General features: G+C 36.8%; 1 protein-coding gene across 3 annotated transcripts in view; it reads right to left on the bottom strand.

The window, feature by feature from the left end:
• The window catches only part of Gria2 (glutamate ionotropic receptor AMPA type subunit 2), a 115,574-nt gene that overhangs the window by 6,163 nt on the left and 94,808 nt on the right, over positions 1-14,603 (bottom strand). For all 3 annotated transcript variants that reach the window (XM_032898200.1, XM_032898201.1, XM_032898202.1), the window contains exons 12-13: positions 11,205-11,403; positions 251-498 (exon numbers count right to left, since the gene is read on the bottom strand). In XM_032898200.1, coding sequence (XP_032754091.1) covers positions 251-498; positions 11,205-11,403 — 447 coding nt within the window. The remainder of the gene's footprint in view (positions 1-250; positions 499-11,204; positions 11,404-14,603) is intronic.

Genomic DNA, 14,603 nt, shown 5'->3' with positions numbered 1-14,603 from the left:
AATGAATGTGATTTAACTCTAAAATGAAAGAAAATTAAGATAACAAAAGAAAGCAAACGGAACCAAACAAAAACCTGTCATATATTTCAAAGAGTATCCAAATGTCTGAAAACATTCAGAAACTTCTGGTCATTTTTGTGATTGTGAGTTACCTCGTATCCGTATACAAACCGTTAGAGTCTTAAAGACACATCAGGGTAGGTGGGATACTATAACAACATTGAGCACATTGTTATACTATTCCACCCACCTTAATGAGGATCCTTTAGGTGTGGCGATGCCGTAGCCTTTGGAATCCAAGTTTCCTCCCACTTTCATGGTGTCACAAGGCTTCCTCTGCTCGATGTACTCGTTCATTGTGGACTCCAGCAAGTAGGCATACTTTCCTTTGGATTTCCGGACTCTGGCTACTCCTTCTGCCGTAGTCCTCACAAACACAGAGGGCTCTGCACTCCTCATGTAAGTCCACATTTTATCAAACACTGCGATTTTAGATCTCTGCAGAGGAAGCAAAGGGGCCGGAGACGGTTGAGAGCTGGCCCTTAGGAAGACTGACAGAGCGGAAGGGAGGCAGGAACTTTTCAGTGCTTGCACAGATAGTGCCCGGGATGCAGGCAAGCTTTCACCTTTGAACATTTTTCGATAAAAATTCAATTGCTATGAAGAAATAATTTCCTTTGCACTTGTGGAGAGCTCAAACAATTTGTTATGTCATTAAAATCACTGAAGTAATTAGAAGTCATAATGACTTAGAAAGTACGCTACAATGCACACAGGACTTATTAAAGAGAACGGCAAAAGGATGTTTTTGTTGCCTCGATTGGAAATACTCATTTTAAATTAGAGGTGGAGCAGGAGTCTAGGTGCCTAATTGGGCCTGGAAAGCACTAAGGACCTAGGGTAGAACGGGTAGAACTGCTATGTGAGAATCATACGAATGAGGCTGGAATTTTCTATTAGACCTTGTGAGGGTTAATCTTCGTTTTCAGCATCACTGGATGGGGAATCAAGGAAGTGATGAGGCACCTGGCACGTCAATGGTGCTTGAGTAGGAGCTGAGCTTGCATCTTGAGCTGCAAGTAGGAGGCAGCAAGAACAAACTGGGAGTGCTGTGGGCTTCTGAAACTTCAAATCCTCCCTGCAATGACACACTTTCTCCACCAAACCCACCTCTCTTATCCCTTTGCAAACAAGTCTTCCAGCTAGGGAGAAAGTGTTCAAATGCATGAGGCAATGGGGCTGTTGTCATTCAGAACAGGTATGGGTGCAATAACAAGATTATGTAAGTTATTCTTATTAATTGCATTGTAATATAATTTAAATCTCCTGATTCTGTTCCCCTAGTGAGGCATGACCCACACTGACACTAACTGATGCATTTCTAGAATAACGTGTTTAAAAAGGAAATGGTCACAAGCCGTTTAACATATCTCCTAAGTAAACAGTAATTTTGTTCTTTTGAATATTTAAGCACCAGAGTACCTTGCCTCAAGATTAAGCTAGTCTTTTCAACAGCAGATAAGAAAGAGGAGAAACAGTATTGATTGAACGCGTATCAAAAAGATTAGTTTACTTTAAGACAAAGGCAGATTTCAAAGGAGGCTTTTAATACTCTCCACACAAAGCTAAAGCCAGCTGCTCAGGGATTGAAAGGTCAAACCATTTTACATCTACACGTATTTCTTTGCACAGTACTCACAAATGACTTTAATCCCCTTTAGCAGGCTGATTTTGAATAATCCATTTTCTTATTCTAATATATTAATAGAAACTATAGGATGCAAAATTGGGATAATAGCTTTATTTTTAACAGTCATGAGATTTGGGAGGGTCTCCTTATTATATGCCATGGAACTTTCAAATTATAACCTTAACAAGGCGTCGTCAATTCATTATAAATTGGTTTAAGGCAGATCTATAGACATGCTGAGCTTGCCACCCCAGGAATCCTAGCAGCTTCACAAAGAGCAGGTTTTAGCTTGGTGAAAACCTCCTGTCAGCTGCAATCAGAGTGAGAGTAGTCTCTGTCTCTGGGGCAAGTAAGTCTATGATGCTACTACTTCACCAGGACTATTATGTGACAAGCTTGTTGCCATTGCTCTATGGAAGGACATATAGGTGTCCTCCCTTAAAAGATACTAACATTCATGACCAAATTACAGTTTCTCTTAGCAAATAATTTGTCTAAATTACATAGATGTATTTCCAATACTGACAATGTTGTTCCTTGAGAGTAGAGATTTGGAAGCATTATCTGGTCAGCCAGGCTTCCTCTCTGTTATGGCCTAGAACTCCAAGAATTCTCCTCCAGGAACTCAACTGGAAGTCTTCGCTTAATGATCATCATAGCATCCTGTATTCCAAATATAAAAAATATCTGAGGTACATTAAAGAGTTTAAAAAAAAAAAGGTCTGGCTCAGCAGTTAAGAGCACTGGCTGCTCTTCCGGAGGTCCTGAGTTCAATTCCCAGCAACCACATGGTGGCTCATAACCGTCTATAATGGAATTTTATGCCCTCTTCTGTCATGCAGGTATACATGCAAAGAGCACTCATATACAAAAAAAAATATATAAAAACGTAAGACCTTTTCAAAAAGGTGTTAAGTAAAGTATTTTATAATTGTAGATTGTCTTTTTGAAAGTTCAAATGTTAGCAATAAAAAGTTCCAATTTCCTAATTGAAGAGTATTTTCCAAAATATGCATATGATATTAGCAAGGTTTAAAGGCATTGAAATGCCATAGGGAAAGTGGATATATTGACACAATGTCTCCACTGAACAAGTCCCTTGCTGTCTTCATCATCACCAATCAGCACACATCTGTGTATCTGCAGTTACTGGGAAAGTCTCTGAATCTGCTGCTTCTTGGTCTAGACCTACGAGCTCTCTTTGATTACTTGAGTCAGTTTTGGTTTGCTTTACTAACAATTTTCTTTTGTAATGTAAAATTTTTGCGATTATAATGCAATTGCATTATTTTCCATTTTTTCCTCTCTCCAATCCCTTCTGTATACAGTTCCCTGATGTCTTTCAAATTCATGACCTATCTCTTTTGTGCATGTCTGTGCGCATGTGTGTGTATGCAATATATATAATATATATTATTGTGCACATATTATATGTAATATATTATTCTATATATAATATAAAAATATTATATAATCAAAATAATATAATGTTTATATATTATTTTATAGCTACATTCATGTAGTGACTATCCCAACCTTTCTTCCTGACACACTTAAGTGTATTGTTTCAATATTCTGGAGTTTCCAAATCAGAGAAATTCTAAAGAGGTTGTGATTTTAGAAAAGAGACAAACAGGATCTAGTCTGGTGAGCTGTATGTGTGTTTGCTCTAGGACACTGGCATACTATACATGTGGAGGTCAGATGGCTTCCTCTGTTACTTTCTACCTTATTTTTTGAGACAAGGTTTCTCACTGAACCTGGACCTCACAGAATCTTCAAAAGTATCTGGCCAATAAGCATGAGGAGCCAACACTGGTTTCACAGGCTTGCTTTGTGGGAGGTAGAGATCAGAATTCAGGTTCTTATTCTTGTTTTGCAAGAGCATCCCAAATCAGCCCTCTCTACAGTTCCTTTAGTAAATACATAAAGACATTTGGAATTCAGGAAAGTGTCAAAAGACAAATAGTTGTGGATTCAGAAAGTAAGCAAAAATAAATCATTTTTAACTCGGATGTTGGCTTCCTTTCTTACCCACTGTCCATATTCTACCACCCTTGCTTGGAAAGTAAATCTGTATTATGAAATAAGGCTTTAAAGACAGACCCAAGCCTTCCTGACAAAATGACTGAGGACTTCATCCTTAGTCAGCGCCTTCAACATATATTATTTAGCATAATTCCACTTTCCTTTTTTTGTGTCAAGAATAAATTTTTAGTAAAGGAAAGTATTTGAAGCTGAATGTGGTGAATCAATTTTACTAGGGGCATCTGTCCCTGAAAGGAAGTAGATAATGGGAAAGTTCAAGGCCATACTGGGAAGAAGAGTAAAGACACTGTTTCAGAAAAACCAAAGTCATTTGGATTAAAATTGTGTAGGATAATGACTTTACACCTTGATTGTCATGGAAAGATTTCATATATTTTCTATTTATTTTTATAATATGCTAGTCACATTAAATAGAATTAAAAATCTTTTCATGGTCAATGTTTTTCATTTTGAAAAGCTTGAATATTTGTGTCTACCTATTATTTGGTTTTGACTTCATTTTATGATACTGCTTAATTCCTTCTATTTCCATTTATTTTCAAAGTGTGTATTAATCTCTGAAAATGAGCAGCCTTCTCTCTTTACAAGGCAAAATGCTTTGGGAGAACACTGAGTAAGATTCAGAACAAACTATGCAAAAATAGGAATGACAACTTATGTCAATGTCATTACTTCCTTCAAATGCTAAAATTGTAACTGAAAAGTATCCTAAGTTTTAGCAACGGTGTTTCTATTTCATTTTCATTTTCCTCTGATAAATAAGATTATGGCACATTTTTTTCTGCCTGCTTGGATATCATTATTGTTATGATAACCAGTGTGAAAAAGACCTAGTAGAAGCAGACAGAAGTGATTATTCGATTTAAACAAGGTAATAAAATACACCAAAGCCTGAATACATAGTTCTGCGCTGTTTTGTGATATTCATCTTCCTTCTGAAACACATAAACTGGGAGTTCTAAGCATTTTAAAATGGGAGTGTTCTCAAAATTGTTCAGCATTATAAACTTTGCTGTGAGATTGTCTTTGACATTTGGTGTTGTGAAAACCAATGCTTCTTATGTATGGTCCGTAAGCAAAAGCCTCCAGTCATCCTATTCAGGGCACTCAGTGTGGCAGGAGGTAGTTTCCAAATTACCCAGCAGGACAGTCAGAGGCCAGTGACATTTGTAGAACATAGCTGTGAGACAAAAATAGCCCATTTATCCTGAAAAAGCTACTAGTTTGCCCAATAATTGTAATTTAATAATAATATGTAGCCCTTCTCAGCACTTGACCCACTGAGGTCACATGAATCAGGATAGCATCCTGTCCAGGTCTTTAGTCTTCTCTTCCCATGAAATCTGAGCAATTTCCAACTGTATGAGCTGCCTGGTTCATAAGCCTCGCAATTACTTTTGAAGAGAAACCCATGTCAAAGCCTCCTAAAAGTTTGACTGCTTTTGCCCTGTTCTAAGGCTGTCAGGCTGAACAGGGGCAGCCGAGTATGTTTGTCCCAGGCTGACTTTGCCCTTAAAACCTGCAGATGAATAAAATGCTTCTTAAGTTGTTCTGTGAAATAGTGAGAAGATTAAAATGTCAGAGAAAGGAAGGCTGCCAACCAGGAGGAAATGACTTCACATTGTTCTGGGTCATCCTGAGAAGGTGTAGCCATGCAGGAGCTGGCAGCTGAGCGGACTGCCCTGCTGTATTCAGTCCACAGAATGGGAAGGAATAGAAATCTTCAATAGATATGGCTAACCATGCAGGAATAGCTTCACCGTGTGCACGGTGTCACTTACTGCCATGAATTCACAGTCAGCATTTATTTAGTGCCTACAATCTTAGAAGCTATTTACATATTTAAACATGTGTGAAGGACTATTAAGAATCTCTTCTTGGATGAGTGGCATCCTACATATACAGGAATATATATGGCTGCACTGCATTTGCAAACCTCTGAAAACTGTATATATGTGTGGCGGATATCCCCAAATCTACAGATACATATTTATGCCTGCAGACACACACTGGTGATCTTGATAACTCTAGCACAGAAATAACGGGCAGTATTGGAAATAATAGAGTGGAAGGAGGATTTACAAACTAGTGAAGTATTTATTCTGCATGCCATAAGAATCAGGACATTATGGTGCATCTTTGCTCCATGCAAGCAGCCAATCTAAGAATTGTGACGCTACTGAATCAGCTCTTACTATTTGGTAAGTAAGCATGTAACGACTAAAGTACTTTCATTTGTCATGGTGTTTACATACGCTATTGCAGATAAGGAGTGGAAACCAGGGCTTTGCCTGTACTTGGCAGGACCTCTGCTTCTGTGTCATAGTTGCATCTCCAGGAAGTAACCTCTGTTGTGCCATTTTATTTTAAATCCAAGTCTCCCTACATTTCCTGGGCTGCTTTGAAATCATTGTGCAACCGAGATGGACCTCAAACGTGTGACCTCCTCATTCCCATTCCCAAATAGCTGTCATTAAAGGCACATACTTGCCAGGCCCAGACAATAATTATGGAAACATAAACAGGTGCTGTTAATGCCATAAACGCAGTAAAAAACAAAACATTTTGTTTGCCCTTAAGGATAATGTCAGTTATTGTAACTCCATGGTAACCATGATTGTTGAACTGTGAAACGCACACACTCACAACACACACTCAGAGACACATGCAAGCAAATACACAATCACACTCTCATATCCGAAAGCAGGGAAATTTCCGACCGATTCTTTCATTCTAATAAGGAACAATTGCATAGATCCTATGTGTCTATCATTTATAGCATTTCTAAACAGAAACATGTCTAAGATATCGAGTAAGAACGATGTAGTCTGATGATTAGGATCAAAGTAATTCTGCTATTTACAAGTGAGAATACTACGATGTAAGGAATATAAGAATGCTTATGTAAGGGATAGGAAACCTTTACTTTGACCATTTTTTTTCCCCTGAGACTAATAGTAACTAACACAAACCACTTGGTCAAAGAGTGAACAGTGTGCCTTGTCCACTCATGGGTGACAAACTGAGGAAATGGCTTGGGGCGTGTGGGAAGAAACGCTCGCTCCCCTTCTGTAAGTCACTTGTTATCCTTTGCGGACTGACAGACCTGTGACAGGCTCATAGAGATAACCTGCTCTAGATTCTAACTTGCTGTGGGAATATGACAAACATAGGCTCTGCAAAAAAAAGTCATTTTCCAGACAAAATTATAGAACTATGATCTGCCCTATTTTAATGAGGGGAAATTATCAAAATTGAAACTCTAAAAACAGTAGTTTATACTTGAAATTCTAATTCCCACCTAATTATAGGTATGTTACAATGGCACTCTAATTAAGCATGATTAACAACTCCACAGCAGGTCACAACAGTGTATTAGGGTCCATAGAGAGAAAGCTTGTAGGCATCTAGGCCCACACATTTCAGTTTTCACAAGATTGAACTCCACTTTCCCTTTCTTGAAACACAAACTAAATATTGATGTTGATATGTTGGTTAATAAGTAGAAGTACAGAGTTTAAAGTAGAAAATTTAGAGCCTAAGTCACACTTCTAAATCTACTATGGACTCACTGACCTCAATAAAGTATTATTAACATAACCTAACAACATTAAATTATTTACTTGAACTCTAAAAGCAATTAAGGCTTTGATTAAAACAGCTAATTTCATCATAGTAAAGGAGAGATCATCATAAGTTAGAAATTCAATGTAAGTTACTTTTACAGAAACAGTTCTTTTACAAAACTTGTAATGAAAATTGGGTGCCTCTATAAGATATCCAAATTGCAATTTAAAAATGGATATTCATTTTTAAATATTCGAATGTTTCATTCATTTCTTTATGTACTATTTAAGAGTTGGACTGTGTCCATGCTTTCTCCAATTATTTTCCCCAAACCTGGATTAAAAGCTTTCTGTCGTCAAACAAATGAATGCCTTAGGTACTCATAAATGCTCTAGAAGAATTAATAAAATTCCAAGATTAAAGAACAAAAATAAGCACAAAAGCAGCACAATGAAATCATGTCTAGGGAAATGTTATATCAGAGCAATAATGCAAAGAAGGGAATTTATTCCCTCTCCCACAGGTAATTAGTTCCTTCCCTCTGTGTTTGGTCGGGTAATAAATAAAACAGGTGGCCAGAGAACAAAGCGCGCGAGCACAATATTAAACTAAATGGAGAGAAACTTGAAGCAATCCCACTAAAATCAGGGACTACACATCTTCAGTCTGAAAACCCAGTTCCTCCAGTCTCTCTTCCTGGTTGGCTGGCCACCCTGTCAATCAATGGCTAGCTTTCAGCTTGCCCTGAATGTACCACTCACTTACGGAAATTCAAAGTTCCCACAGCTAAAGGACAGCTGAAGAAGAGCAGAGACCCACCGTGTGTGGTGATTATTAATCTCATGAAGAGAAGCAGGCGTTTGCTTTGAACTTCCTTCTTTCCCAGTAATATACAATTTCAACTATATTCAGCTAACAGACTGGGGATTCATGGGAAATGTTGACAGAAAAAAGAATAGTTTCGTCTTTAAAATGTCTAAGCTAACTATATTTTTGTTCTATCTATTTTACATGACACTCAGTGGATTGCAGTTCTCTACTTAAAGGGGATCCATGACAGAATTTCCTTACACTGAAGAACGCGAGAAGGAAGGATATACTATGGTTCCAGATGGAAAATTACAGCATCCTGAAAAAAAACCACTGAGGTAAACACGGAAGAAAGTCATTTCTAATATTACATCGGGTGACCCCATTATCAAATATAAACAGAAGTGGCAGGTGTGTCAAAAATCTCTCTTAGATAGCAGGCCTTTGATTAATCTAACTTAGAGAGATGAGCCTTTGAGAACGATAAACTTCAAATCCCAAACATGTCACATATTTCAATGAAAGCATTAAAGCACGTCTGTTGTGGTGGTCTGTGTTTTTATCTAAACTCCCATTTCCTGACAGGAACAAAGTAAACAGCCTGTGAGCACATTCAAGTGCATGGTTTCTTTGTCTAGCTAAGAGGAGCTCACTGCAATGCCGCATGTGTTCCAATCCAGCTGGGTTGTTTCAAATTCCTTGCAGGGTTGCAACAAGATAGACAGTATGAGGACCCACTCACATTTCAACCAAAACTAATGCTGTAACTTCATATATCAAACGTGGACTTGACCAAGAATAGAACAATGACACAGGGAGACAAAGGCATGACTGTATAACAGAAAACAGTAAAGAATCCTTTTTAGCTCTCAGAATACATTGAACTCCCCAAATGATCTGGTCATTTGTTTCATAGTACATAGGAATCAAACAATAATCATGGTCCATACGTATTCATCAGATATATGTTACTATAACAAAATGTATTAGAGTAGAAATTTTATTTTGAAAGCTGATTTGGTCAGAAGCTAAAAGATCCAAGAACAAGCAGCAGCATCGTGCGTGTCTACGGCGAGGATCTCCTCAGCTGGGTCACAGCATGGTGGTAAAGAAAGGCCAGAAGTGGCCATATGCAGAAGGGACAAAATCCATTTGAAACTTTTCTACTAAAGTCCGTTTCTAAAAAAAAAAAATCCCACCCCCTTCCCTGTAACTCACACCAGGAACCAAGATTCTACCCTAGGAATCTTTGAAGGACAACTCAAACCATTTCAAAAACACACTCCTGAATTATCAGACAGGAAGGAATCCTATGAGATTGAAAAATAATACACACCAAAAAAATTTCTCTTGTGCAAATTTCACCAGAAGAACAAAGCAGTTCACGCAGATGAGTGTGGCCCTTCCTTCATTGCTGTAGGAAACATAAACTCGGCTCTCAAATCTTGTGCAAAATGCACAGTTACTGTTTAACTGAGTTCTGCAAGGCATGGATACGCTGAGGCATAAGAGCAGCAAAACTCCTCAGCCAGGACACCTTTACTTTCCCATCTGTATAGTGGGCAATGTGGGCCAGCTGGCCAGGGTACCCAGACTCTGGCGGCTTAAACCTGCATTTCTGAATGACTGCGTGAAGACATGCTGAAATAGAAAGTGGTCGCAATCAAAAGTGACAACCGCGAGTCTCGGCAGATGCAGACTCTATCGGAAGAGTATCTAGAAACAGCTCTGACTACTGTATGCCAACTTATAAAGCACAAATAAAGGATTATATAGTAAGGCCCTGTGTTGCTCATATAATTTACTTACATCAAAACACACCTGAGTTTTACAAAGAAGTAAAACAACCCAAGTCTGAGTAAGAGTAACTACAGCTCTTATAACTGCATTTGTAACGAGTAAGTATTCCGTCTTCTGATTTATTCTATTAAAACTACTGTTACATCAAGCCAGGGAACCCCTATATGAAATGATTCTATGGTCACATATATGTTCAGAACTGATGCTAAATTATAGTTGATAGCAATCTGTGTTGTAAGTTTATTTACACCTATAATAAAGCAGGAGTTTCTGCTAGAACTTATTTTGCCCTCTCATTGAGGTGTTAATAAAATCACTGCTCTTCCGTTTTCACACTTCCTGGTTACTGTAGCAGCTATGGTTCTGCTCTCAAGAACGTTTCTTCCCATCCTAACTTGGCCTCAATGGACGATAATCAGGAACACATAACACAGAAAGTGCAAGAGAGGGTTGAAATCACAATCTACCGCCGTGACATTCACCATGTTGAAGGTCCTTGCCTTTATCTTGAGGCCAACATCTAACTCACACACTGACATATATTCAAAGGTATTTGTTTAACTATCAGATCATCTTTTGTCATATTTGTTGGGTTAGTTAAAGATCAGCTGTGTGAAAACATATTAGTAAAATGGGCTCTTCTGAAAATACAATGCAAACATGAAAGAAACTTATTCTGTCATCAAATGTCTTATAATGGATTAAAAAAGTTAACCTATACCCAATACACACATTGTCGTTGTATTACCTGTTTTAAGTGTTACAAAGTTGAGGGCTTTTCCTTTGAAGAATTTCATAAAAAATACAGCATTTACAACTAAAACCTAATCTGCTTCTTAATTTTGAAATAGCATGCAGGATGCAAGCATGAGTCTCCTCATGATAAATTATGGATTGTTGATGTAGAACATTTTATAGATGTGCTTCTAGAACATGAAGAAATATGCAGTGCCCTTTCCATAGAAACAGAAATAACAAACTGTGTTTTGTTTCAGCTTTGATCTTGTAGAATGTTTATCAGTTTTGATAAAATTTAGATTGTATAGCACCATTATGTTTTTTTTCTCCTGAGAAAGTAAGAAGAATACGGAAGCATAGCTCTCGTTGGAGATCAGAATACACAGAAGGTCTGAGATAGAAACAGATCAAGAGTAGAAACAGTGACAAAGACAGCTGGTTCTTCTCACAGAGCATCTTTCATGGACCATGGGACGAATGGGGGTGGAATAATTGATGGGGGCTAAATTTAGAAGAAAAAACACAGACACTGAAAATCAGAATCACTTACCCTGAAAAACTCTTTAGTGGAGCCAGAGTCTAATGTTCCATAAGCAATTTCTGTTTGCTTAGACAGATCCTCAGCACTTTCGATGGGAGACACCATCCTCTCTACAGTCAGGAAGGCAGCTAAGTTAGCCGTGTAGGAGGAGATTATGATCAGGGTAAAGAACCACCACACACCTCCAACAATGCGCCCAGAGAGGGATCTGATAACAAGTATGAAATGGATTCGTAAAGTGAAATGAATGATCTAATATAAAACAAGTTTACATTCATATGCAAATAGCCACTTACAGAAGCGTTTACCTTATAGCCTGCAATATATCTTTTCATTAGTGAAACTAGAAATTACTAATTATTTTTGGGCAAGGAATACAGAATAATGAGGTTGAGATCTGAGGATGTTCCCAAAGACCTAAACTCCATTCTTGAGATTCATTCATAATAGACCCAAATAGTTGATGGTGCAAAATTCCACAAGAAGTAAACTTCAGTGTACACACGTACAAGTAATTCATCTAATATGCACAATATTTGTCTATTCATGTCATGAATAATCACAAACAAGAGAACCTAAGAATATCAGCAAAGTTCATAACAAAACAAATATTAAGAAATGATTTATACCATAAATGTAGCTTTAAACATGAAAGAAATCCTCCCACTAACACAACCCACCCCAACCCCACAAACAGACCCAGTTCCAGTAGGTTTTTGGGCGTGCAAACACATGGATATTCAATGCAGTACAGGAAAGAAATGGAAAAAATGAAATGATACTAAAATAAAACATAATTCTTAATGAATATAAATCAAATGCCTTAATGGTGTGTACTGCTCTGACCCTGCTCCTTTGTGTTTCCTGCTTAAGAGAAAAAGAAAACTCAAAGAAAACGGATTAGATGTTTAAAAGTTTAAAAGGTATAAATTCCTCGTGTGAAGTTTAATAAGACATCAGCATGTATATGACTATAAATATAAATATATATATATATAAAAGCTTAATAGATTTCTAATATTTTACTTTAAATATTGAAGGAGATAAATACAGCTATATAGCTAGCAGCAGGCATCCAGTCTATTATTTTAAAAGATTTTATGGGATTCTGTATATATTTCAGAAATTTGGAGTAGTATTTCTAAAATATTAAAACATGAAAATTGGACAGCTTGTGGGCATAATCAAATTTATTGGTAAGTAGCAATAAGCAATGCATCCTTTGATACATTAGATGCAAGATAAAATTGTGGGTGATTTTGGTAGAATATAAGCCACTCACTCAGTACAAAAGGAAAAGCCAATTCCCAAAACTTCAAGATTTAGAATATCTGTTGCTTAAAATGAAAAACCAAAGGAGTATAATTGAGCCTCCAGGACAAAGTCATGATAAAATGTAAATATTTAAAATAAACGTATTAAGAATGGAAGGTTTAAATATTTCTCGTGTGGAATCAGAATTGAGTATTTTACAAACTTTACTTCTAAAACCCTGATATGGACAGAGCCACCCTCAAAATGTATCCTATCTGCCCATGCAGTGTCATAACCACAGGACACATATCCTGCACTGAGAAGGCAGACTCAGAGCCCAGCTGCTAGGACAGCTCAACACTGATGTTGAATTTTCTTGAAAGAATCTGTACCGATCTCCTGCATGCTCAAGAGTCATGATTACATGTTATTCTATTCTAGACAGGAAGTAAATACTAGTTAATATCTGTTTTCTTTTAATCCAGTGCTTAAATGTATTGAGATTAAATATTTCAACATTACTTTAATTGCATCAATTGTAAAATAAAGAAATAGTTTTAGAATTTATCATTTTTACTGCTTTAAAAGCAACAATTAATTTTTCTGAGGGTTTTAGTGAAGTTTTATTAAGAAGGAAACTATTTTAATTTTGATGAAAGTTGCCATAATTAAAACCAAAAGTTTTACTTCAGGTCACATATGCTGAATAATATGAATTAAAAAGTACTGTCATTTCTTCTTAATAAGCATCAAGTAATGATTTTTAAGTGGCCTATGATTTATATTGAGAGATGTTGTTGGTCGAATAAATCCAGATGAAGGAAAAACTAATCAGTATTACATATTGCTTTCCAAATTTCTATTTCAAAACATATCTTACTATGAAGAGACCTCAAACCACCACCACCTCCTCCTCCTCCTTCTTCTTCTTTTTCTTCTTCTTCTATTCTTCTTTTGTAATTTCAGACAAGTTATAGTCAATGAATCCAGTAAATCATCTGAGACTATAATTCAAATATGTCCTTTCCACATTCTTAATGGAGTTCCATAGTAGATTTTACTTGAAAAAGGATGATGGATATATTTTCGAAAATATTGAAAAGGAATTTCTAAGTGGTCTGTTAATTTTTACCTCGTTTTAGAGAGTAGCCCGCTCTACTACTCTGATCTGCAATGGTCATCACTTCCTTCCAAACATGATAGTTGTGTTCATTCTTTGCATAAAATGGTCATTAAACTGGCAATGTTATGCTTTAGTTATAGTTCTTAAATACACATGGAGCATAAGCAGAAAGAAAAATACATTTTATTTTTAATGTTATGTACTATATTTACATGTCCATAAAAATCAATAAAGGGAAGTACATTAACTAAAAACCTGTGTTTCTTACTAAGAATTAAATGTTCTTGTATGTGAACTGTAGCGAGTCTTGGTTCAAGAATGAAAGCACAGAACAAACTATCCTATGTAAGAAGCAAGCTTGATAAAATGAGAAATTATCTGAATACCATAGTGATTCTAGGATGTTCCAGAATGAGTTGCCTTGAACTACAGCCACAAAAGCAAAAGATTATCTAGTTCTTAGCAAACACTTGTTAAGGTAACTTCAGTGCTGTGTTGTAAGTAGAATGTAGGAAAGCTTCCAGACCTTGTCTAAGGAACGCAGGACAGTGTGTACGTCATACACACCCCTACACACACAGAGAGAGAGAGAGAGAGAGAGAGAGAGAGAGAGAGAGAGAGAGAGAGAGAGAGAGAGAGAAAAGAGAGAACTTCTTATCCAAAGGACAGAGTGTAATGTATGCTGGCCAAACTCAACTCCCTTTTACTTAGAACCCTGATTCAAAGGTCTTACCATAGTAAACTATTAATCTAATAGTTATGGAATAGGATGTTCTCTGACCCTCAATTTTGTTACTTTTCTCTTCCTCATTGTTAGAAACTAATCTTCATATCTTTAACCTAATTCAGATAACTATGAGAGATGAGAGGCAGATCCTTCTACATGTTGTTAGTGGTTAATTGTATATAAAGGACCACATACTCCTTCATTCACGTCATGCAAATGTATGTAGAATATTTCTAATTCAGGCAAGGCATAAAGAGACTTCACTGTAAATATGGAGCTAAGATTTTTCTTTTTTAGGAGCTAC

This window comes from Rattus rattus, chromosome 3, assembly GCF_011064425.1.
Source record: "Rattus rattus isolate New Zealand chromosome 3, Rrattus_CSIRO_v1, whole genome shotgun sequence".
Lineage (NCBI taxonomy): Eukaryota > Metazoa > Chordata > Mammalia > Rodentia > Muridae > Rattus > Rattus rattus.
Note: the sequence above shows the minus strand (reverse complement) of the source record. Positions and strands in the feature narration are given on the sequence as shown.